The sequence below is a fragment of the Otolemur garnettii genome, unplaced genomic scaffold (assembly GCF_000181295.1).
Source record: "Otolemur garnettii isolate 467f Iridium unplaced genomic scaffold, OtoGar3 scaffold00008, whole genome shotgun sequence".
Lineage (NCBI taxonomy): Eukaryota > Metazoa > Chordata > Mammalia > Primates > Galagidae > Otolemur > Otolemur garnettii.
Window position 1 is genome coordinate 5,753,822 of NW_003852403.1, and position 23,868 is coordinate 5,777,689.

Consider the following 23,868-nt stretch of genomic DNA (forward strand, 5'->3'; position numbering starts at 1 on the left):
CAAAAATCTTTTTGAAAAAATAAAAAACACACACACAAAGATCATTGTTTTGTATAACGTGCCCAGATACTTTTTAAACATCTTGCTTGTTGAAATGCCTGCCAGCCTTTTAGAGGAGTTGACAGTTGAGCTGATTGCTGTTAGCAGAAACAAGTGGACTCAAAAGCTTTTCCTCTGAAATGAATCTATCGTGTAACTCACAGCTGGCTCAGAACACAGGTGTGTGCTCCCGCTCTGCCCTGAGAAGGTGGGAGGGGAAGAATCCAATCCAGATAAGACGTGGGGGTTGTGGGGGACCACCCAACAGCATAGCCACACAGTCTTGTAATCTTAGCTTAAACTCTATCTCTGGGAAAGAGTTTCTCCCTGACTGCTTGTATCTCTGAGTAACCACAGACCCCCTACTCTCCAAAGTGGGTTGTTACTCCTGGAGCAGTTCAGAGATTAGCTGGACAGCTGAAAGCAAGACCCAAAGGAGCTTCAGCTCTGCACAATCTACGTAGCCTTCTTTACCTTGCATTGACTGGATGCTTAGGGTTCGAGAAACCAGAGCTAAGAACTGAAATTCCTCAAGGTAAAAAGACTCCCCTCCCAGGAAATGGACTCCTCCAATTTTCTCACATGATTATTCAGGCACTTTCACTTTTCCATATATAGGAGTCACCCAGGAGCAAGCTCTGACCAGCTGGAGGGAGTGACACATCTGTTCTGTCCACTCCCTCCCTCCTCACCCATCCTCACCTTACTCTCACGTGCACACAGACACTTAGGGAGAAGTGATCCCGGTGGCTCTGCCAAAGACAAGCCTGCTGGGCTAGAGGAAAAAACTCAAGCAAAGTTGCAGCATTAACGTTGTTACCTGGAAGAAGCTTGAGTGGAGAAGCGTGGGAAGATGAACGGACCGGTGGACGGCCTGTGCGACCATTCTCTAAGTGAGGAGGGAGTCTTCATGTTCACGTCAGAGTCTGTGGGAGAGGGACACCCAGGTAAGTAGGTTGTCCTGGGCTGTCTGGCAAATCTGTCCTTCCCAGTCTATACTGAGGGAGTCACTTTTTAAAACATTTTTAACCAACACATAAAGATAATTGTACATACTCCTGGGGTACAGTGTGATGTTCTGATACGTGTATGCGATGGGCAGTGATCGAATCCAGATAATTAGCATATCAGCACTTCAGACATTTATCAATTCTTTGTGGTGAGAACACTCAAAACTTCTAGCCCTTTTGAAATATATGATGTATTGTCAATAACGGCAGTCACTCTACTGTACAGTGGAACACTAGTACTAATTCCTCCCATCTAACTCTAACTTTGTATCCAAGGGAGTCATTTTTTCCTAGAAGTTTTAAGAGCAATGTTTGTTCATTACTATACTATTAGATATCTCTAGAGAAACAGTGTGAAGTAATTTTATAGAACAGTCTCTCATCATGCCCACCATCAGCAGAGAATGGTATATATAAAAAGTATCATCAGATCTTAACTTGATATGTAGACATATAGACTTTTTTTTGAGTAAAGCATCATCATTAGTGATCGACTTAGATCAACAGAGAATATTCCTCAAACAAGGCCAAGGGGTCACTGAGTTTGATATATACAGAGTAGAAATGAAGGCCCTGCTAGCGCCGGTGGCTCAAACCTATAATTCTAACACTCTGGGAGACCGAGATGAGTGGATCGCCTGAGTTCAGGAGTTCAAGACCAGCCTGAGCAAGAGCAAGACCCTACCTCTATGGGTGCCCATGGTGGTGGGCACCTGTAGTCCCAGCTACTCAGAAGGGTGAGGCAAGAGGATCTCTTGAGCTCAAGAGTTTCAGGTTGCTGTGAGCTATGATGACTTCATAGCACTCTACTTAGGGTGACAGAGTAAGACTCTGTCTCAAAAAAAAAAGAGAGAGAAAGAAAAAAGAAAGAAATGAAGATCCAGCACCATTGTAGGTGCTAAGATAGATCTGTAGGTGCTAGGGTTCTCAGGTATGTTATCTAAGAGGTGTATATAGAGATGACTCTCTGAAGAGGATGAAAATCCAGGCATTGAAGTAGGTAGACTTTGGTATGGAAAGTAAGTCAGGCTTCCTTGTTGACAGTGAGGGCTAGAGCCACATTCAGAGCCTCAGCTGCATCAGCGTCACCCAGAGAGCTTGCTGAAATACAGAATGCTGGACCTCAGCCCCAGAGCTTCTGATTAAGTAGGGCTTGGGAGAGGCTCAAGAATTTTAATTTTTCATAAGTTCCCAGAGACGCTGGTGCTGCAGGCATGGAAACCACATTTTGAAAACACTTGAAGAACCCTGGGGGATAGATATATAGATTTACGTTTAACATTTAAATTTTTCTTCAAAATTCATGTATTTGAAGTGCTTAATGACTTATCAAGTCTACTTTTCCCATCTTCCTTGTTTTTGATCTTTCTTAAAGATATTTAACTTTCCTGCCTGTCGCTTGGCTTTGGACACCTCAGTGCAGAACTCCACATGATTCAGCCAGTGGTCTGCAGCTGTTTTACTGCTCTTGCTCCGAGAGTATTTTGTGATATCTGGAGACATTTTTAGTTGTCACAGCTATGGAGGATGGGGAAGGTGCTGCTAGCATCTGGTGGCTGGGCACACTGCTAAACAGCCTCCAACGCCCAAGACAGTCCACAACAAAGAATTATCTGGCCCCAAATGTCAATAGTATAGCTGTTGAAAAATCTTGAATTAAATTCAGTTTTGTATGTGACAGTTCTATTCAATATAAAGAGCCTCTTTTGTTGTGTATAACTTTATAGATAAATTTTCTAGCTTTACCGTATTTGTAATCTCAGATACATTGCTGGTTAGCTCTATGACTTAGGAAGTCATGTATAGATCAGGAGAAAGACTTGCTCCACCTGGTGGAAGTGGGTTCTCTGGCATACAGTTGCCTGCCAGGAATGGCCCATTGTACACAGTAGCCATGTGCTCAGCTGTCTGAGCAAGTGATCATTTTGTCTACTTAGTGAAAACCCATCTACTGGACGGATCCCCCCTTCACTTGCCACTGTAAATGAACTGTCCAGCTAAGTCAGTTTCCTCTAAGGCTCATGGATTTTCTGCTTATCTTCCCATTGAATTCCTTTCCTCTAGAATGATGAAGTTAGTGGTATTTTTTTAAACTTCCAAGAAAACCAACTATCATCTCTCTTAAGCCTATGGTGTTGTATTGATGAAAACTTTGAAAGACTTAAAAAAAACAGTTCAGAAAGGAGCCCCGCAGGCATTGTCTCAGTTTGTGGTGCTATCTCGATGTCCTTTCTGGACTCTGGCTTTAACCCTAGTCACTGTTGCATTTCGCCATCCAGAGTGGGGGCAGAATCTGTCCTTAAACAAGCAGAGACACCCACGATCAGTATGCGAATAAGCTTCTGGAAATCCTGATGGGTCCAGCATGTATTTATTTTAGGATGTTTTAGCAGCAGAAGCCTTCATTGGTAGGGGTTTTCAGAGGCTGTGGGCTCAGTAAACCTAGAAATATCATCAGGATCTGTCCCTGGCAGGAGGACAGATAAAAAGCTCAAACATGTGTTTACTAGGAGTTTCTGAATGAAAGATTAGAAAGTTCACCTTTAATGGCAAGCTAACGAATATCTTTAGTTACAGAACTTAACACCTGCTTTTGAGATCCAAACGGCTTGATTATGAATCTGGCTTATTAACTTAAAAACATATTAATCTTGATAGAGAAGACTGAGTATTTTGAACACTAGGTGAGATGAAATATATAGAGAGGTCACTTTTATTTCTTAGTTGGTGAGCATTGATGGTTTATATAACACCACAGTGAGAGTGGATTTTCCTACACTGCCATATACCAGGCCATGTAGGGTCTTTAAGGCAAATAATTGAAGAAAAAGATCAAATCCCAGCTCATGCCGAGCCCTTGTCAGTCACACCTTGACTAGATGTTGGTACATCTGGTTTTCAGGTGGTTGAGTGATGTGGATGTTGGAGGGGAGAATCCAAGGTGCTACTTAATGAAATGTTTTGCAAAGCAGCAGTGATGTGCAGGGGTTCCCCCATCCTGGACTTGGGTGTGGTGTATTATATGTGCACCTCATAGAACCTGCAGTGTGATGAAACTGCTTTTTCCAGCCAGCTGATGTTACATCTTGGCACCTACTCTTAATGATGTTATTAGTTTTTAAAATTTCTATTTCTAGGACTTTTCTAAATGTCTGGATTAAAGGAAATGTGATGAGGCATGGGAAACGTTTTAGAAGAATGGGTATGTGCAATTGTGTGTTTGCTAATTGCTTTAGACTCTTAGAAGAGCTGGTTTTGAAAGGTGCATCTTTTGTTTTAGGGAATTCTATGACTTTATATAATACACATCATCAAAAATTAGGCAGGAGTGGGAAGAAATAAAAGTTTGTTGTACCTAATATTTGTGTGATTCTCACCTATGTTTGTTCTTGTCCAGATAAGATCTGTGACCAGATCAGTGACGCAGTGCTGGATGCCCATCTCAAGCAAGACCCCAATGCCAAGGTGGCCTGTGGTAAGAAACACCTGATCCTTTCCTGCTGGAGACCTACATGGGCTGGGCTGAGAAGTTAATAGTAGGCATGACACTATAGAGCTGTGCCCTTTGGTCTACTGTAGGTTTCTTGATTATGTGACCTCTCCTATATAGTAATAGGGGGAGGAAACCATTTCTAAGCACAAAACAAATTGGTAATTGATTTTGATAAGACTTTGGCATTAGATGTCTTAGTAACTGTAAACAACAGAGGGTTGGATCACCACATGTCTTCTCTGATGCTTCTTAATCTCACTGGGAGCCAGAGGTCCTTTCAGAGTTCTCAGTTGACTCTTCCAGATGGGCTAGAAGAGCTTGATGCAAGGGTAGCTACCTAGGCAGTCATGTGCTGTACAGATAGATGGCTGCACAGATATCTGGCCTCTTCCCTTGAATTCTTTCCTAGTTTGTGGAATGGTTCAGGTTTTAAAATAACTTATGCCTCCTATTTAATAGCACCTGGAAGGCAGCATCTTCACCAATTGTTTTTAAATAAACCAATAGCTTTCCTAAGGGACATTACTGTTGAACAAAAGAATGGAAGCCTTCTCTTTCATATCTGCATCATTCATTGTTTCCTGGAGACCTTCACGCAGGCTAAAGATCTTCATCTCTATTTGCAGGATAAGGGCTTTGACAGCAAAACCTTGGAGGAACCTGGGGGTGGTCAGGTCCAGCCTATTCACTTTACAGACAGGATCACTGTGCCCCCTACATCAGAGCCTGACCCAGGTTGTCCCAGTGCAGAGACCAGCACCCTGCTCTCCTCACTGTTAGTTCCATGTCCTGTCCACTGCACAGACTCACCCTTCCTTCTCTGGTGGCATTCTACCCCCCTGTGCCCAATACTACAGGGGCCCATGCCCCTCTGAGGGTTGACATTACCCTGACATCTTCTCTTTATAAATATCTGCAGAGAAGTTGGGCCTATCTTGAGCCTTCAGTCAGGATCTCACTCCCTGAAGCCTGCAGGGCAATTTTGGCTCTGTGTGTGGGGGTGGTGGTGGTGGTGGTGGTGAATGCTCACATGCACTGACTACATTCTTTCTGATACCTACATACCACCATTGCCTCATTTTAATACACACAGCAGTCTTACTATCATCACTGAATAGTTGAAGAAATCAAGATCTAGGTTAAATAAGTTGTCCAGGATTACACAGCAGTAAGTGCTCTGCACAGAACTGGCATGTGACTGATCCTTTCCACGGCAGCATTTGCAGGTGCTCAGAGCACAGTGCTGGTGGGTAATCTTTCTTTGGCATTTTTATTTTCTTTCTGGTGTCTATTCAGACACTTTGAATAGTGTGCCTTTTCAGTGGCACCATGGAAGGGGAGCTTCCCTTTGCTGGCACTGGGCCGCCAACCCTCTCTCCTTCCCTTTCAGAGACTGTGTGTAAGACAGGTATGGTGCTGCTGTGTGGCGAGATCACTTCTCGGGCCATGGTGGACTACCAGCGCGTGGTGAGGGACACCATCAAGAACATCGGCTATGACGACTCCGCCAAGGGTGAGGGCGGGACCCACGTCTCAAATACACGTTGGTCTCTGCTAAGAAAGCCCCACAATGCTGAGTCAAACCCGAGGCTCTCAGTCTTCCTGGACCCATTTGTCAGGTTCCAGGGGTGCAGGCTCTGGCAAAAGGATGGCAAGCAGGTGACAGTGCCCTGTTGACGCAGCACATACCCACCCGTCATTAGCTGGGCTTGTTTAGGTCTTGCTTTCTTGGTGCCGGCAGAGGCTTTGGAAGAGAGAGAAGCACTGAACAAAGGGCACTGCCTTCTGCTGGGAACGTGTTCCCTGCCAGGCACAGGTGCTAGTCCCTTGGTGTGTGTTGTCCTAATCATTTCAGAAACTCTGAGACATTCCCTTTGCTGATGAGGAAATGGAGGCTTTAGAGAAGTCAACCATTTGTGTAAGGTAACATAATCAGTAAGTGGCTGCCAGGCTTGGGGCATCTGTGCTTTCTACTACCTTATGATACTTCCCATTATAGACACGGGAATAGACAGAGCTGGTGCTGACAGCAGGTGAAGGCGACAGGCTGGCCCAGGCCAGCACCAACATCAGGCAATATGGGGCCACCACCCAGGGAAGAGGCATAGGCCCTAGCAGGGGACTGAGGAGAGGCACTGCAATGAGCAGAAGCCAGCATCTAAGACTGGGCAGGCTGGGAACAGCATGGCCCAGAGGGGCATCAGAGGACATAGGATATGAGGGCCAGCTGCTGAGGGCCTACATGCAGTGATATTCCAGGACAGTTTCAGCCACCCTTTATCCACACTGGCTTCCTGGGTGGGTGGGGAGCTAACACCTAATTCTTAAAGGTTCTGTGTTGACTTCTAGTATTAAATATTCAAATAATTCCACATTAATATTATTTGTATTATTATTATTAGTAGTAGTAGTAGAGTGCTGTGGTATCATAGCTCACAGCAACCTCAAACTCTTGGGTTCAGGTGATCCTCTTGTCTCAAGCCTCCTAGCTGGGGCTACAGGCACCTGCCACAATGCGTGGCTAATATTTCTGTTTTTAGTAGAGATGGAGTCCCACTCTTTCTTAGACTGGTCTTGAACTCCTGAGCTCAAGCAATCCACCCACCTCAGCCTCCTAGATTGCTAGGATTATAGCTGTGAGTCACTGCACCTGGCCAACAATTCCAGTTTTTCAAGAAAAATTCCTTTGGGTCTCTGTTGGCTCTCTCCTAATTCCCTAAATTGCCATAAGCGAGGCAGTGGCCTGATGCAATTGCAAAAAGGACCACACTCAGATCAACCTTCCTGGACTTAAACCTATAACCCAAACACACAAACAGAAACACAGCTATTTGAAGGTACTCATTTTTGCCTGTGTCACTGGTTGGCTGTTTAGGGTGACATGGGGCATCCTTGTGCATCAGGATAGGAGAGATGCCCCACTTTTATAAGAGAGAGGATTCCTTCACCTCACAGCATGAGAGCATAGATACACACAGCCCAATCTGGCTACCACCTGATTGGCCCAAAGGAATCTCGAGCAATCAATGTCACTTGAGTGTATGAAAGTGGTTTTTTTTGTAGGGCTAGGGCTGGAAGAAACTGTGTGTCAAGAATCATGGGGAAGAGAAGCAGTGAGAGCCGGTTAATCCCTCCCATCAGGATGTGCAGGTTTTCACAGAGGGAAACACATCGTCCCAGGGTAGCAGCTTCTCGACATGTTTCCACATGGAGGCTTCCCCATTCTACTGGGAAAAGCCAGTTTGTTTATGTACATTTAGAACCTATTCAAGAGCAAACTTTGTTCTGCATTAGGTAGCAGGGAGATTTTCCAGGAGGTCATGTCCCCTAGACAGGGAGAGGTGAGTGAGAGCCGAGCCCTGGCTGAGAGCAGCTCAGTGGGCGAGTTTCCCATTGTACCTATGCCAGATGGACCATCAGGCGCCATGATGGCCTTAGGAAGACCTTGGACCAGCCACTGCTTACGGCTCTTAGCTGCAGAGTTGCTGAGCTCATTGCCCTTTCCAAGCCCTGCACCTCTCCTTGGTCTTCTAAGTTTTGTTTTTCCAAATCACTTGGAGCCCATGCTTGATTTTGAGCCCTAGGAAGATTCGTTATTTACATGGAAAGTGATAAGGTGAAATGTGGAATGTTTAACACAGAACAAGATAACCTTTTGGCAGTTCTCTAAAGACTGTTCATTGATTTGCAAATTCAAAAACATTCACTGAGGAGTAAGGAGGTGTAAAGGGCAAAGGTGACCTGATGCTCCTGGGGGCAGCGGAGGAACTATCTGGCCTCATATGATGCAATGTGAGCTGTCTGGGTGAGTCTGTGGCCTTGCATACAGTGAACCACAGAGGGTCCAAGGACACCCACTGCTAATGTAGGGTGGGGGAGCCAGAGAAAGAACATTCTAGGCAGACAGACCTAGTTAAGGTGGAAGAGTATCTTGTGCTTAAGGATAAACCCAAGTTTACATCAGCGAAAGGAGTTCAGGGGGCGAGGGCTGTGTCAAACTGGAGAGCTTCAGGGTTAGTAGTGGGCAGTGGATCCCCACCTGATGCTCATATGTCCATGAACAGTGGATTGGGTCTGCCTGAGCTTTCTCTGTAAGCCCAGTCTGGCAGTGTGCATAAGGGAATGGACTGGGAAGAGGATGGCAGTGGGGGCTTGGTACTGCACTTACCTTGTGGTGAGGGCATCTATGTATTCAGCCCCTCAATCTCACGGTCTCTGCAGCTGAGCTGGGAGGGCTGGGAGGGAGAATGTGGTCTTTGTGCACAGTGGCATTCTCGGGGGGCAGGTGGGGCCCCTGTTAGCCCAGACTTCTCTGAACCAGAACCCAGCATGCTGCGATCAGGGGGCAGCCCCCTACCTCCGTGCCTCAGCTTTGCAGGTGAAGTGGGGCAGGGAGCTTGGCCCCAGACATGTGGCTTTTCATTTTGCCTCACACCCTGTGCACATCTCACATCAGAGGGCCCTGCGGCTCTGGGATTTTCTCAGTATAGTTCACATGCACAGAATTTGTCCAGGATATCTAACACTTGAATTAGACACAGAGGTGGGCTTCTGGATGACAGTGTTGGGGAGCCCTTGATTTTAACTCAGTGTGTAGTAGTGATTTTCAAACTGGGTTCTGAGAGGTGCCTCAGGGACAGCCTAAGGGGCAAAGCTGTGAGTTATCCACCTGCTCTTCTGTTGGAGAAGCCCTGATGTCACTTCATTTCTAATGCCACAGTTCTATGTTAGATATATTTTTTAAACCAGGGTCTGAGTGAGTATAGTATAGTAAAAATGTACCATGGAGAACTTCCATTGACCAGGAGTCCCACATGATAGTGTGGGAAGGACATGGGCCTCCCCCATCCTGGGCCCCAGCTGCAGGCCTAGATAGATCCCAGTTAGTTAGAGACCACCTACTCTGACACCAGATGCCATGTCAGGAGCTGAGCTGTTCCCTGGGGAACTCACAACTCCACCTGTCTGACGTGTGTCCCCATATGGCCTTACTTTCCCTTCCACCTAGGCTTCGACTTCAAGACCTGCAATGTCCTGGTGGCTTTGGAGCAACAGTCCCTGGATATTGCCCAGGGTGTCCATCTGGACAGAAGAGAAGAGGATGTTGGTGCAGGAGACCAGGTAACACAGCACTGTGTGCAGGGACCATGACGGCACGTCCTTCCAGGGTGGTCTGGCTCAGACCTGGCTCTGAACTGTTGAGGAGTTAACTGGGGAGGTTTGTGAGATGGATTAATTGCACCATGGGGGTATAGCTCCTCATCCTGGTGTGAGAGCCTGGAATGAGTTGGACACCCCCACTTCACCTCCATGCTAAGGAAGGCTGTGGTCGCTAATGTCCAATTTGGGCTTGTCTCCCCCATGGAGAGTGTCCTCCTCCCTACAGCAAGTGCCCAGTGGAGGCACCTAATAAACACTGAGGCACCAGGGGAATTTTAGATTTGCAGAAAGCTGTTGTCCTGTTGGTCATGGACACAGGCTGCTCAGCCTCTTCTCTGCCCCACCACAGGGTTTGATGTTCGGCTATGCCACGGACGAGACGGAAGAGTGCATGCCCCTCACCATCATCCTCGCGCACAAACTCAATGCCCACATGGCGGAGCTGAGACGCTCTGGTGTCCTGCCCTGGCTGAGGCCCGACTCGAAGACTCAGGTGAACTGCAAAATTACCTTCTGGAGCTCTAGGCAAAACCTTTAAGCAATCCCAAGTTCTCTTACTTCTGTCATTTTTAAGATCAAAATGTTCAATTTGGGTCCTCAAGGAATTGTTACTTTTGAAAACAACTATTTACTTAAAAATTTTCAGCCCTGGGCTCAGTGCCTGTAGCACAGCGGCTAGGGTGCCAGCCATATACACTGGAGCTGGTGGGTTCAAATCCAGCCTGGGCCTGCCAAACAACAATGACAACTATAACCAAAAAATAGCTGGGTGTTGCGGCAGGTGCCTGTAGTCCCAGCTACTTGGGAGGCTGAGGCAAGAAAATCACCTAAGCCCAAGAGCTGGAGGTTACTATGAGCTGACATGCCACAGCACTCTATAAAGGGCTACATAAAAAATAATTATTTTTCAGCCCTGGATGCCCACCCCACATTTTATTATAAAAAATTACAGGAATACAGAAATGTTTGAAAGAACAATTCTAGTTTTTTTTTTTTTCTTTGTCTTGTTAGCATACATTGACATTGATGAGTCCCCAGATCCTGCCACAGACTTCTTAACCAGCTTCAGGCTTTTGGTCAGTGCCTTCCCTCCCACATTCCCAGAGGTCTGCGCCTAGAACGGACTGTCTCTGCTGTTTGTGTCTCACTGTGGCCCTTTTTCTTATCTTTGTTTCTCATAAAAAGGCTTTACCTTTGCTGTTTCCAGTTCCAACCCCATGGGCCCTGACCTCTCTGCCCCTTGCTGTGTTGAAACTGTCCCTCAGGTCTCTATTTGAAGATCCAGGGTGATGCAAGTGCTAGAGCAGGTGAAGGCCTCCTGCCCGCCCTCCCACGCCCTGGCTTAACCCTGATGGCCCTGTGCTTGTGGCTTCCTGCCTGGCTTCTCTTCATACTCCAGCATGACCACTAAGTCTCTTCGTGAATGAGTATGGCTCTCCCTCTAGCCACACTTGTGGACCCCATTGTCACCTTTGCACATGTAGCTACCAAATCTTCTATCTTGCTGGTCTAACTCAATAGCTCCATTTTTCAGTTACCCTGCAAACATGAGAGCCTGCTGGAGCCTCCTTCACTCAGCTGGAGAAGGCGCTGGAGTGCCACCTTCCCTAGTCCTGCTCAACACATCTTTCCACCCTACCTGGGCCCATGTCTGTCCTGTCAAGCAGTCTTCTTGCTCCAGCCCAGCTAGGCCAGAACTAGTGCCTCACCCTTCCAAAGGTTCTCCCTGCCTAGAAACTCCAGCTAACTCTCTTTAGGCTTTACTTTTTAATGTCCTAATGTCTGTTCAGTATTTTCAACAGCTTTCTGCTTCCTGCGAAGGGAGAGAAGTGAAATCCACTTGGTATTCTGATGTTCAAAGCCTTCTATGGGCTTCCAACTTTACTTTCTTCTGCCTTCTCTCCCCCCATGCTTGCTCAATTTACATCACTTCACTCATGTTCCCTTGTTTCTTAGTGCTTTGCTTCCTGGCTTCTGCCTTTCTCCTTACTTGGGCTCCTTCTCTGGTCCTCACCTGTCCCGAGTGACCAGCAGAGTTGTCACCAGCCCTTGGATGCTTCCGTGGTCCCCACCAGAGAGGGGTGTCCTGCACTCCTGTCCTCCTTTTGTCCTGCACTTGGAACTTGGCACATGCGGTTTGATACTCAGACTGGTGCATGTGGCTCCGCCCACTCCCCCAGTTGCACAGAGATGAGAACCTTCTTGCCCAGAGTCAGGCCATACACAGGGCACACCTGGGGCAGGGAGTGTGCTTGTGGCTTAAAGAGAACGCCAAGGCGGGAAGTGGGGCCATCAGTCTTCCTTAGGTGTTGTCTGAGGTTGTACAGAGGAGAGCTGAATATGTGGGTTGTCATGCTCTCTGAATGGGAACAGTGTTGGGATGAAAAACGGGGAGATTCACAGAAAAGGAAATCTTAGAACAGGGGTGTGAGGGAGTCATGGGGCTGGCTGATTGGAAATAAGAAATGGACGTGCCCCTTGTCAGGCCGCCTGGAATAGGAAAGACCTTCTTCCCTCTCCTGAGATATGAAATAGCAGGGTTCCCAGTCAGGGAGGCAGTGAGAGAGGAAAGGGTGGGTGGTTCTCTTAGGGTCCCTTCCTGGGAGGATTGTCTTAAACATGGCAGCATGGACATCAAAGTCGGCCCCACTCTCCTGCCACGGGAAGGCTGTGATTCAGCTCTAGCCGGAGAGGATGTAGGTTTGTGGACAGAGCTGGTGGCTGGTGTGGTCCCCTGTGTCCTCCCAGAAGCCTGGCTAGCTCCACACACCCCCTCAGTGAGGGGCCCTGGGCCAGCACGGAGTCTTGGTCTTCTCTCCACCCTGTTTGTAAAGGATTTTCACCATCTCACCCGAGTGTTGACTGTGAACAGGATGAGTCTTTCCACCTGAACAAATCCTTGCTGCTGATACTGAGAATCGGCTGGCAGTACGGGTGGCTATTTTTGTACCCGGTCAGAGTTGTGTTTTCCATGCTGTGTTTTTCCCCACATCTTGCTGACACAATGAGATAAGAGCGGTGCTTGGAGCCCTTTGCTCCACCAGCCTGTTCTGTGGTCCTACAAGGCCACTGTGTGGGGTTTGTCAGAGAGGATAGGCCTGCACAGCCCCGGTGGGTGTGAGCCTTCTCACATGTGGCTGGCCTGGGGGCCTTCCTTCCTGGGGACCCCCTACCCTCTGACCTCAGCTTCCACTTTCAGGGCCTGTTTGTGCACACTCTTAGCTCCCTGTGTCACCAGGTCGGGCATCACACAGCCAGGGCTCTTTCCCTTGCTTCTTCTGGACCCCACCTTGTTGCTCTTTGGACAAGGCAGAGCACAGGGTGTGAATTTAATACAGATCCAGTGTTTGACAGATATCTGAGGGGCCCTGGGCAGGCAGAGACCATGCTGCAGGCATAGTCTGGGGTGTACTATTTGCTGCCCTGGGGTTCTGTCCAGGGCCTGGGGTGGGGAGTGGTCCTGTGCCCACTGGCCAGCGTTCCCACCACCACCACCACCTCTGCAGGTACCATATATCCCCCAAACCCTCTGGGCTCTGCTCTCAGGGGTCCCACTAACTTTGGCAGTATCGGGCCTGTGGTCAGCACATCCTTCAGAGTCTAGGTCTGGCTCTTCTTGCTGTGTGAACTTGACCAAGGTGTTTAAGTTCTCATCTGTAAGGTGGGAATGGCAACAGCCTCTAGCATACGGGGTGTGCCTAACTGATGCTGATTCTTCTCCCATTTTCACCTCCAGGCCTCACCACCTCCATCCCTCTTACTCTGCAAACCGAGGACATGTCAGTGAAGGAGGACAGGGTCTATGGAGAAAAACAGGGTCATCTGTGTAATGAGAGGGACACAGACCCTTGGGTTGGCTTTTCACTAACTGGCTATGTGATTTCAGACAAGTTGTTTCACAGCTTTGCTTTTCTCCTTTGTGAGGTGGCGGTAATCGTGCCTCCATCGCTGTGACATCTTACATATTGACAATGCACAGAATGGTGGCAAACGTGATTGTTAGCTTTGTGCATGTGGCCTGATCTGCTAGGGTGTCGCGGGCAGGCTCCTGCCCTCAGGTGCACTCTCCTCTTCCTTCCTTACAGAAAAACACCCAGAGGCTGATGGTCCAGAGCTTATTGCTCTAACTCAGCCCCCCGAGCTGAGGTCCCTCTCACCCTGTCCCTATGTCAGACAAAGCTGCTGGCAAATACTTTCCCAGAGTTCATCCCTCTCCCAAGATGTTGGAGCCATCTCTAGGCTCCTTACCTTCTATCTCAGAGGCTTCCGGGTGCCAACAAACATCCCCCTGGCCAGAGCCCAGTCTTAACCTCCATGGGCCAACACGAAGGCATCCCTGCACCTGCCAAAGACGTGTGGCTCAGATTCCTATGGGAAGAGCCTAGAGTGTCCTAAGTCAAGAGGAAACTCAAGTCTCCAAGCAGTGTAAAGGATTTTCACCATCTCACCATGGTCCAGTGTGGGAATGGCTGCTCCATATTCCCTGTCTTCCCACAGCACTGGGCAGTTTTTTCAGATGTGAGAATGTATCAGATTAACTTGCCAAAGGCCTGAGGACAGGAGGCCCCCGGGTTTCCTGGGAGCCCTGCCTGCCTCCTGGGTGTCTGTGCCTGGCCAGGGTATGCCCTCTGCTCAGCCTCAGCCACTCAGTGTTGCCCATGCATTCTGATGGACAGGTGACGGTGCAGTACATGCAGGACAATGGCGCGGTCATCCCCGTGCGCATCCACACCATCGTCATCTCGGTGCAGCACAACGAAGACATCCCGCTGGAGGAGATGCGCACGGCCCTGAAGGAGCAGGTGATCCGGGCCGTGGTGCCGGCCAAGTACCTGGATAAAGACACCATCTACCATCTGCAGCCCAGTGGGCGCTTTGTCATTGGCGGTCCCCAGGTGAGCCCTTGTCTCTGAACGAAGCCCTGATTTGTCCTTATTAGTAGGGCTGCTCGTCTCGGAACACAGAGACCACAGAGACAGCTTTGAGTGGCTCAGTAGGTCTGGCCATGGACTAAATGTGAGGTCTCTGAATTCTGGCCTCCACACATTTAGTGCACTCTCTGTGTGGGCCTGCACTGTATCTGCCAGTCCATGAGGAATGGGGGCCTTGTCCCTAGGACTCTCCCACTCGGCACTACCTGGCCCTCCGGCTCCAGCCTCCCACTCTGCAGCTGCACTGCTTTACCCCGCCCAGGTGCTTGCTCACCACTGCTGTGTGTGCTTATGGCTGACTGTTTCCAGGACTAAGTTACGTGGGACTGCTCAGGTCAGCTGAAAGGGGAGCTGCCTGTGGCCCTGTGGGCTCCCAGTGGGGCAGGGTGTTTTAGGTGGGGTCACCTGTTGCTCCTCCCTCTTGTGGTCCAGGTGTTAGGAGGTGAAGATTGGCAGAGCACCCCCGAAGGGCTGCAGCCCAGCTCTCAGGGACCTCAGCTACAGACACGCCAACGTGAAGTTGAGCCCCATCCTTGGGTTTTACAAGCACTTCTAGTGTAGAAACAAAGGGTAGAAGGGAAAGCCTCCTATTTTTTCTTGCAGAACTTCTGAAAGCCCAGACTTACTGGTATGAACTGTGGATTTCTAAAAGGAGGGATAGAGGCTTGGTGGCTCACGCCTATAATTCTAGTACTCTTGAAGGCTGAGGCCAGTGGATCACTTGAGCTCAGGAGTTCAAGACCAGCCTGAGCAAGAGTGAGACCCTGTCTCTACAGAAAATAGAAAAACTAGCCAGGCATTGTGAAGGGTGCCTGTAGTCCCAGCTACTTGGGAGGTTGAGGCAAGGAGATTGCTTAAGCCCATGAGTTTGAGGTTACTATGAGCTATAATGCCATGGCACTCTACCCTGGTGACAGAGTGAGTCTGTCTCAATAAATGAATGAATGAATGAGTGAATAGAGGGATAGAGTATACAGGCTGCCCCTAACTCATTTCACATAGAGTCCCTGCCATTTTAAAGATATTACTGTTGGCTGATGTTGCACAGAGCACACTTGGGAAATGGGCTGCAAAGCGTTTGCTGGGGACACCAGCCACAGCCACCGACCAGGGCTGCATTTATCTCTCCTGCCTGCAGTTGGTCTCTCCATTATGATGGACTAAACCACAAAGGCATCAGCAACAGCTGTGACCCCACAGCTTTCTAATGAAGCTTTGACAGGTTACCTGACTTCTATATCTGGTCAATGTCTGAAGTGGGATCGGAGCCCAGGGTTCCCAGATGACTCCCAGCTAAGGGGTCTTTGGAAAATGCCTGTGCAGCCTCAGAGCATCCTTCCTGGGCTGCAGCCCCCTCCAGCCATGCGAGGGCTCTGCTTCTCATCTGCTCTTTATCTCTTTCCCTTTGCAGGGGGATGCAGGTGTCACTGGTCGTAAGATTATCGTGGACACCTATGGTGGCTGGGGGGCTCATGGTGGTGGAGCCTTCTCTGGGAAGGACTACACCAAGGTGGACCGCTCTGCAGCGTACGCTGCCCGCTGGGTGGCCAAATCCCTGGTGAAAGCAGGGCTGTGCCGGAGAGTGCTTGTCCAGGTAGGCCCCTCACCTCTGACCCCACCTTCCTGTCCCAGCTGCAGAGATCTTGGCCTGGTGGGAGAGTCACGTGCTTTGCCGAAGTTCATGACTCCGGGATTGCACTGAGCTCTGTAGCACTCTGAAAACAAGGGAAGGAAAACAGAAATCTCCAGGGAGAGGGGCATCAGCAAGAACTGTCCTCTGGACAGCAAGGGTTTCTAGGCAGACAAATTGAGGGCAAGCGTGCTGGGAAAGAGACGAGTGGTCCCTGCTGCCCCTTCCTGAGGATAGCAAGGCCCCCGTGAGGGACAGACCCTGCACAGTGGCTTCAGGCCCTGACTCTGCCCTTTTCTGGAAGGTGTCCTACGCCATCGGTGTGGCAGAGCCACTGTCCATTTCCATCTTCACCTACGGAACCTCTCAGAAGACAGAGCGAGAGCTGCTGGATGTGGTGAATAAGAACTTCGACCTTCGGCCAGGCGTCATTGTCAGGTAACAGCACCTCCAAGCTGCTGTTATGTGGCTCCTGCTCCCTCCCTAGATGCTCAGATCAGCTGAAAGGGGAACGGAAAGAAGGATGTGTCAGCCTCTCAGAATGAGAGGGGTCTCTAAGCTTTTGGCCCAGCGCAGGGCCCACCGCTGTGCAGGACATCTGCTTTTCAGGCTAAAGGAGTCTGAACAAGATTCCGGTTGGCCCAGCACACACTGATGGCAGTGGGGCCGTCTCTGAGCAGCTGGGGGTGTTTGTGTTGGGGGTACAGATCTTAGGAAGATAGTGAGGTGACCAAATGGCTGGGAGTTGGGCTGGCAAGCCTATTCCCACACGCTTGTCTCTTGTGCCATCCCTGTTCTCTGGAGCTTGGCAATATGGACATTGGTCTGGGCTAGGTCAGTGGAGTAGGGAGGAAAAAGGCACCAGAGGGCTGGAGTTCCAGTCCTGGCCCCTGATCTCTGAGCTTCTGTTTCCTAAGATAGAAAACAAGACTCTGGTGTGGTACAAATCGGGTGTATGTATGTGAGATCCACAGGAGAAGTGCCCTGAGATCCAGAGGGAGAAACTCTGCTTCTGTTCCATTAAAAAATGACCTTTTCTTCTGCTGGACATGCAGGGATTTGGATCTAAAGAAGCCCATCTACCAGAAGACAGCATGCTATGGCCATTTTGGAAGAAGCGAGTTCCCATGGGAGATCCCCAAGAAGCTTGTGTTTTAGGGCTGGTGGGAGCTGGGCCTGGCCCCATCCCACAGGCAACTGGTGTACTGCATTCCGCTTCCCCAGGATCCCAAAGCTCAAATCTCCCAGAGCCCTGACTGCTGACTGCTCTCCCCGCCCACCACCCCTAGGGCAAAGCCAGGCCCCTCTAATTTAGTCCTGTCCTGCCATCACCATGAATGGCCAGAGGCAGATGGCTTCCTGGTGCTGAGGGGCAGAGCTCCATGTGAGGGTCTTCACGATGTTTCCCTGCCTTTCCCTCAGACCAAGGCAATGTTGATTTTGTGGGAAAAGCACCCCTGTCCAGATGAATCCCCTCACTCACTTCCCTGTGCAGCCTGGACCCTGACCAGCTCCTCCTCCCTGCACCCTCCATGTGTGCCAAGGTGAGCTCAGCGCATCTCACAGACCTCAGGGTTCCCTGTGGGCTTGGGCCACTGGGACTCCTTTACACAGCTGTGGCCAGTACCCCTGAGCTGGGGGCTCAGAAGGCCCCTCCCAGGCCGGGCCTCGGTAGGGGTAAGAATGGGGGCTGATGTCTCCTAAGTGTCTACAACATGTGATGGACCCAGCCAACCACTGAGCTCACTTTTTCTTCACTGCAACATGATAATGCAGCATCTTTTTATCACCCTGTTTATAAATGGGGAAACCAAGGCACAGAGAATTTATATAACTTTCAGCGGTCCCAGAGCCACATGTGTCAGAGCCTAGATGTAAAGTGAGAAGCTTTATCTCAGTTTGTATTACCCCTGTGTCTTGCCAGGCACCGATCTAAGCAATGACTCAGCACTTTGCAGCCAGGCCATGGACTCTGCCCTGAAGGCCTCGGGTTACTGGGAATTAATGGATTAACCCATTGGCTCCTCTTGAGCCCTAGACAATGGTCCACAAAGGCAAGAATGACCTGAAGGACTATTTAATTTACCTCATTTGTTCCAGAATATGGCTCAGGGTTAGCTGGATCCCCTGGCCCATCAGGCTGGGTTGGTGTCTGGAATTGAGAGGCAGCCCTATAATCCCAGTCATGTGACCACTCAGACACTCGGGGCTTGGGATTTAGGGCCTCTTGTGTAAGTGGTCTAAGTCTAGTCCAGTCCCACGCGGGCTTCCTGGGGTAGAAGCAGCAACTTGTCCTAGCATAGGTGGCTGAAATCTTTCTCTGCCTTTGCCCCCTTGTGTGGACTTCAGATTCAATGCTGTGGAATAAGGGGGGAGGCAGGGAGGGGACCCTCAGATGCCCCTTCCAGAGAGTCCAGCTCTAAGGCCCCTATGCTAATGTTAAGTAGGCTGGCTCATGATGGACAAGTTGCCTGAGATACCATGAGGAAACTCTGCCTTTGCCAGGTGGCTTTCTGGGGACAGGTCTGTTCCTGAAGGTCCTGAGTGGCCCTTGGTCTGCCAAGGTTGTGGAAGATGCATACTGCCCTGTCTTTCCATCCATGGCCCCCACCACTCACCCCACCGTGTCCTCAGCCTAGGCCTTAAACAGCAGCATCTTTACCTTCTCTCAAGCTCCAGGGGCCACAGGCTCAGGTTGTGGCCTCCATGGCCCCAGGAGAACAGGGGGCCTTGGCTTCTTTCCAGGACACACAGTGCTGGTTCTGGCTTGGAGAGGTGGTCCAGAAAGTCCCCTGTGGCGGGCAGGCAGCCTGTAACTGGGCCTTGGCCTGCAGCACAAAGACCTTGGCTTTCCCTTTGCCTCAGGGGAAAGGAAACTCTTCAGGGTAGATGACAACCTTAGGGCCTGTTTAGGATGCTAACGCTCTGGTCCTCTGCATGCCACGTGGTTACCCAGGAAGCCTTATGATCCTTCCTGCAGAGGGAGGGACAAGTTTGCAGGTGGCTGAGTTCCTCCAACTTGGACAATATCTGAAGTGAAAACACAGGAGTCGATACTTTCCCTACCCGTGAGACTCTAGAGATATGAGGTCTTTTTTTTAATCAACATTGTTTATATGAAAATAAAGCTTTTATTTGTTAATAGTCCTTGCTAGAGCAGTGAATAAAAACTCAAGGAGCAACTACCCCTATGCTGAGTTTTTGTCTTCACAATCCCAGAGACACTCCCCCTGTGTAGCATTACCTGACCCCTCCCCAGCAGGGTTGGTGTCCTCCCTTCCATTGTCAGCCAGCCTGGGGCCCTCCATTCCTGTCCACGCAGAGCATATACCTCAGGGGCTCATCCTCCAGCTGCCATGTTAGTCATGTCACGGCTGTATTCACTCCTCACCGTGTCCCACTGAGGTAGATGTTCTCAGGAACACACTTTACATGTGGGGACACTGAGGCCTTGAGAAGGTTAAGAGTGTGACCAAAGGCACCTGGCTGGTGGCTCCTCAGGCTTTGGTGCGTGCTCTCTTGGTCACAGGCACAGCTGCCCTTAGACCTTGCCTGGGCCCCATGCTCCTGCACCCCCTGCAGAGTGTCTGGTGGGGCTGTTAAAGGGTGGCTACTCAGGTAGCAATGTCAGATGGTGGGATAAGGGGCTGGACTGTGGAATGAGTGAGGGGCTTGGTTTGCAGAGTGAGGTAAACCTTAACATGGGTGCACATTTCTCATTCACACGCCTGCAATTGTGAGGGGACTACATGGGTGATAGGAGATCGTCCCTGCAGTAGCCCCTGAGGATGCAATCCTGGAGGCTTCGTCAGAGCAGGTGGACCCACCTACTTCCAACAAGCAGGCCATGTGGTCAGGATTCAGCTTTGGGGAATGTCCTGGGGTGTGCGGAGGAGAAGTCATGCAGCCCCTCTTTCTCAGCTGAGGAGGCTGGTTTGGGAGGCCTGGAAGGCAGAAGTGAGCCAAGACCTGGGAAGTTCAGGGGACGATCTTCAGGCACTCCCACAGAAAGGCTCTGGAACACTGGGGCTGGCTGGAAGGTGACGCCTCCTTCACAAGCTGAGGCTACAGATGCTAAGACAACCGCAGCAGGCCTAAGAAGACAGGAATTTCCCTTTCACAGAGGCTGTTATCCTCACTAAGTGACAAAGGGGAAACTGAGGCTCAGGCAGGTGAGGGCACTTCTGAAGACCACCCACTCAGTAAAGAGCACACCCAGTCTTGGGGTAGGATGGGAACCAAGGGTGTGAGCCAGTGATCCAGCTGGCTCTCCCTCCATTCCACTGGGAGGGCACACACCTCCCCATCGCGACCAAACACACACATACTGGGCCAGGGCTCTGCTGCTCAATGGGACTGTGCCCAGGGGTGTGAGGTCTTAGGACCCAGCTTCTCCTTTAGTTCTGAGCTGTGAGAGTTCTCCAACAGGAGGGGCAGCCCCGCACCCTGCAGCTTCCTAGAGGCCCTTCTGAGAAGAGCGGGGATCACCCCCTTGCCTTTTCTGGCTCCCTCATCAGCCTCTGGCACTGCCCTCCACCTCTGGGGCCTCTGCCTTTCCATCCAGGCCATCCTACCATGGTATCCATGTCCCTCCTTTTCTTGACAGGAGGTGGGGTGGGGTGGAGGCCTTTTGATGTGAGTAGGTGATCTAAAGTTTGTTCTGTTTTCAACCCTGGAGGCCCACAGCAACCTCCAGAGGCTGACACCTCAGCTGACCTTGCCCCCACCTTACTTTCCTCTGTCTTTCATTTTCTATTTGTTCTCATGTTCTGTCATATATTTCTGCCTCACTCTTGGAAAAAAAAAAAATAAAGAGAAAAAGAAACACCTTGTAATTAGCTCTTGAATTTTTTTTATATCAAAGCTTTTGGGGTTTCTAAGACATGTTTTTTAGATAAAAAAATGGCATTTATTCAGAGGCATTCAGAATGTCAACAAAACAGCTGCAACTTTTTTTTTTTTGCAATTACAGAGTGGTATTCAGTTAACAGAACAATAATTATTTCATATAAGCTGCATCAGAGACAACTGAAGATGAAAACACTACCATCCCCATATATAACTAATTTGTGCTGTGCACCAACAAGAACCTGCTTTAAATTTCCATGCCAATTTACAACCCTCAGACTGTACCAGGCAAGGCTGTTGAAAATACCACCAGGACGGGGCTATCGAAAGACACATTTGGTAGTGTGTTAACTATACAAAAAAAGACACTGTACAGTTTAAAAACAAATCTTACATAGCCTTACATTTCAATCTTTTTCTTTAAAAGGAGTGAGTTGTGTACATGGGGGGTTTAAATGCTTTACAGACAAGAAAAAAAACTACGCGAGAACCAACTTACTATCATCTTCATCATCTTCCTCCTCCTCGCCACCCTCTTCATCTTCCTCCTCTTCCTTCTTTTTCTTGCTTTTTTCAGCCTTGATGACTCCCTTTTTCGCTGCATCAGGCTTCCCTTTAGCTCGGTCTGCAGCAATATCCTTTTCGTATTTTTCCTTCAGCTTTGCAGCCTTCTTTTCCTCAGGCTGCTTGTCACCCCCAGCAGTGTTACTCCACATCTCTCCCAGCTTCTTTGCAACATCACCGATGGAAAGGCCGGGATGTTCTCCTTTGATTTTTGGACGATACTCAGAACAGAACAAGAAAAAGGCAGAAGGAGGCCTCTTGGGTGCATTGGGATCTTGAACTTCTTTTTTGTTTCCCCTTTAGGAGGGATATAGGTTTTCATTTCTCTCTCATAACGGGCCTTGTCTGCCTTTGCCATATCTTCAAATTTTCCTTGCTCTTTAGCAGACATGGTCTTCCACCTCTCTGAGCACTTCTTAAAAAACTCTGAGAAGTTGACTGAAGCATCTGGGTGCTTCTTCTTGTGCTCCTCCCGACAAGTTTGCGTGAAGAATGCATACGACGACATTCTGCCTCTCAGCTTCTTAGGATCTCCTTTGCCCATGCTTAGTTATTTTTCCTCAGTGAGGCACAGAGTCGCCTATTGCCTGTCCAACTCTCACTTGCCCCGGCACTGTCTCTATGGAACTCAAGGTACTACAATGGCTGAGCCATTTTAATTTATTTCAATATTATTTCTATTTTTCTGCTTAACTTTCCAGCTTTCTGAGCTGCATCTTGGTTTTAGTGGCTTCTTGATCCAAAATGACTAGCAGAGGAGTTCCAAAACTTCCATGTAGTTGTTTTTTATTCAATTTTCACTGGTTTCCAAGTTACAGGTTATTATAGAAAATAATCTCCATTACTTGGGTGGTGCCTGTGGCTCAGTGAGTAGGGTGCCGGCCCCATATACCGAGGTTGGTGGGTTTAAATTCTGCCCTGGCCAAACTGCAACAAAAAATAGCCTGGCATTGTGGCAGGTGCCTGTAGTCCCAGCTACTAGGGAGGCTGAGGCAAGAGAATCGCCTAAGCCCAAGGGCTGGAGCTTGTTGTGAGCTGTGACATCACAGCACTCTACTGATAGTGACATAGTGAGTCTCTGTCTCAAAAAAATAAATAAGTTAATAAAATAAAATAATCTCCATTACTTGCACTTTTAAAAAAATTTCAGATTTTCATTATAGTCCAAAATGATGAATTTTAATAAATGTTATGTGGTCTACTGATGCTATCGGGGTGCAGAATTGCACTGATTGCAGATTTTTAAACAATTTAAAAGTATGTCATATATACATTTGTATTTTAATTACGTATTTCAGATACATATTTGTGGACAGGGATGCTAAGCTTTCCTTAGGGATGCAACTGACAGGAGAGGAGAACATGAAGTGGGAATTCTGAGGAACGGTCAGTGATGGCTTTGTGTCGCCTTCACTCATTCTGTCATTTACTCAGACTTCTCTCCTTCCGAGAGCATTGGCAGAGCGCTGACACCCTGCCCTGGGCTCTGGGGACCTCCGTGAGGCACCTAGTGGTACCACGTGGATATGTGTCTGCCTCCTGGGGAGCGAGAAGAAGGCTTTCCAGGTCAGGACAATTGTGTGCTCAGGATGGGGAGGGCCCTCTGGGACCACAGGAAGAGCCAGCTCAGTAGAGGGCAGGATGAGTGTGAGAGGGGATCACTGCTGTCTGTCCCTCACTCCTCTCCAGTGGTGGTCTTTCTTGGTTGCCAGGTGCAGGTTTAGCACAGGGCAGAACCGAGTCCGTGATCTCAGAGTTTGGCCACAGGGGGGCGTTGCAGACAGGAAAACTAGGTGGGGGCTTCACCCTGCCTGGAGCTGGCAAATCCGTTATTATCTGTTTGTATTTGTTTTTACTTTTTTTTAAATCCATTTTTATATGTATTTTACTTTTACTCATATTACCCCTCAATATATTAGAAAAATTTAGTAAATAGAAGTTATTTAAATTGTTCTTATAATTTCTAGGAAGCATAAAGAGTTAATTTTATTTCGATAACACTCTTCACTATTTCCTAAACTATGCTATATCTGGGAGCAGAGACATTTGAAATATCAGAACACTGCTCTGCTGATGCTTCTATGTTATTTGGTGATAAAAGAATGGGGGGAGTTATTTGTTAGTCTCCATAAATGTAATAGAATGGATTGATGGTGTTGACTTCATTTAGAGGCGATTGCTCCTGGTCTGGGC

The 23,868-nt window shown here is 48.9% G+C and overlaps 1 protein-coding gene and 1 pseudogene across 1 annotated transcript; one reads left to right on the forward strand and one right to left on the reverse strand.

Annotated features, from left to right (window-relative positions):
- Positions 1-662: 662 nt before the first annotated feature.
- Positions 663-19,448, forward strand: MAT1A (methionine adenosyltransferase 1A). The gene is made up of 9 exons (XM_003783510.3): positions 663-986; positions 4,447-4,524; positions 5,933-6,055; positions 9,551-9,663; positions 10,052-10,195; positions 14,379-14,597; positions 16,045-16,227; positions 16,568-16,701; positions 17,319-19,448. Exons 1-9 carry the CDS (start codon positions 893-895, stop codon positions 17,419-17,421), a joined length of 1,191 nt encoding a protein of 396 aa, XP_003783558.1. The 5' UTR covers positions 663-892; the 3' UTR covers positions 17,422-19,448.
- Positions 19,449-21,590: 2,142 nt separating this feature from the next.
- On the reverse strand, positions 21,591-22,219 carry LOC100956122 (annotated as a pseudogene).
- Positions 22,220-23,868: the final 1,649 nt, after the last annotated feature.

Excerpts from the sequence above, each read along its gene's own strand:
- MAT1A (XM_003783510.3), top strand. The coding sequence starts at position 893 with ATGAACGGACCGGTGGACGGCCTGTGCGACCATTCTCTAAGTGAGGAG. Across the intron at positions 4,525-5,932 it reads CAATGCCAAGGTGGCCTGTG|AGACTGTGTGTAAGACAGGT; the intron begins GTAAGAAACACC and ends CTTCCCTTTCAG. Across the intron at positions 10,196-14,378 it reads GGCCCGACTCGAAGACTCAG|GTGACGGTGCAGTACATGCA; the intron begins GTGAACTGCAAA and ends TCTGATGGACAG.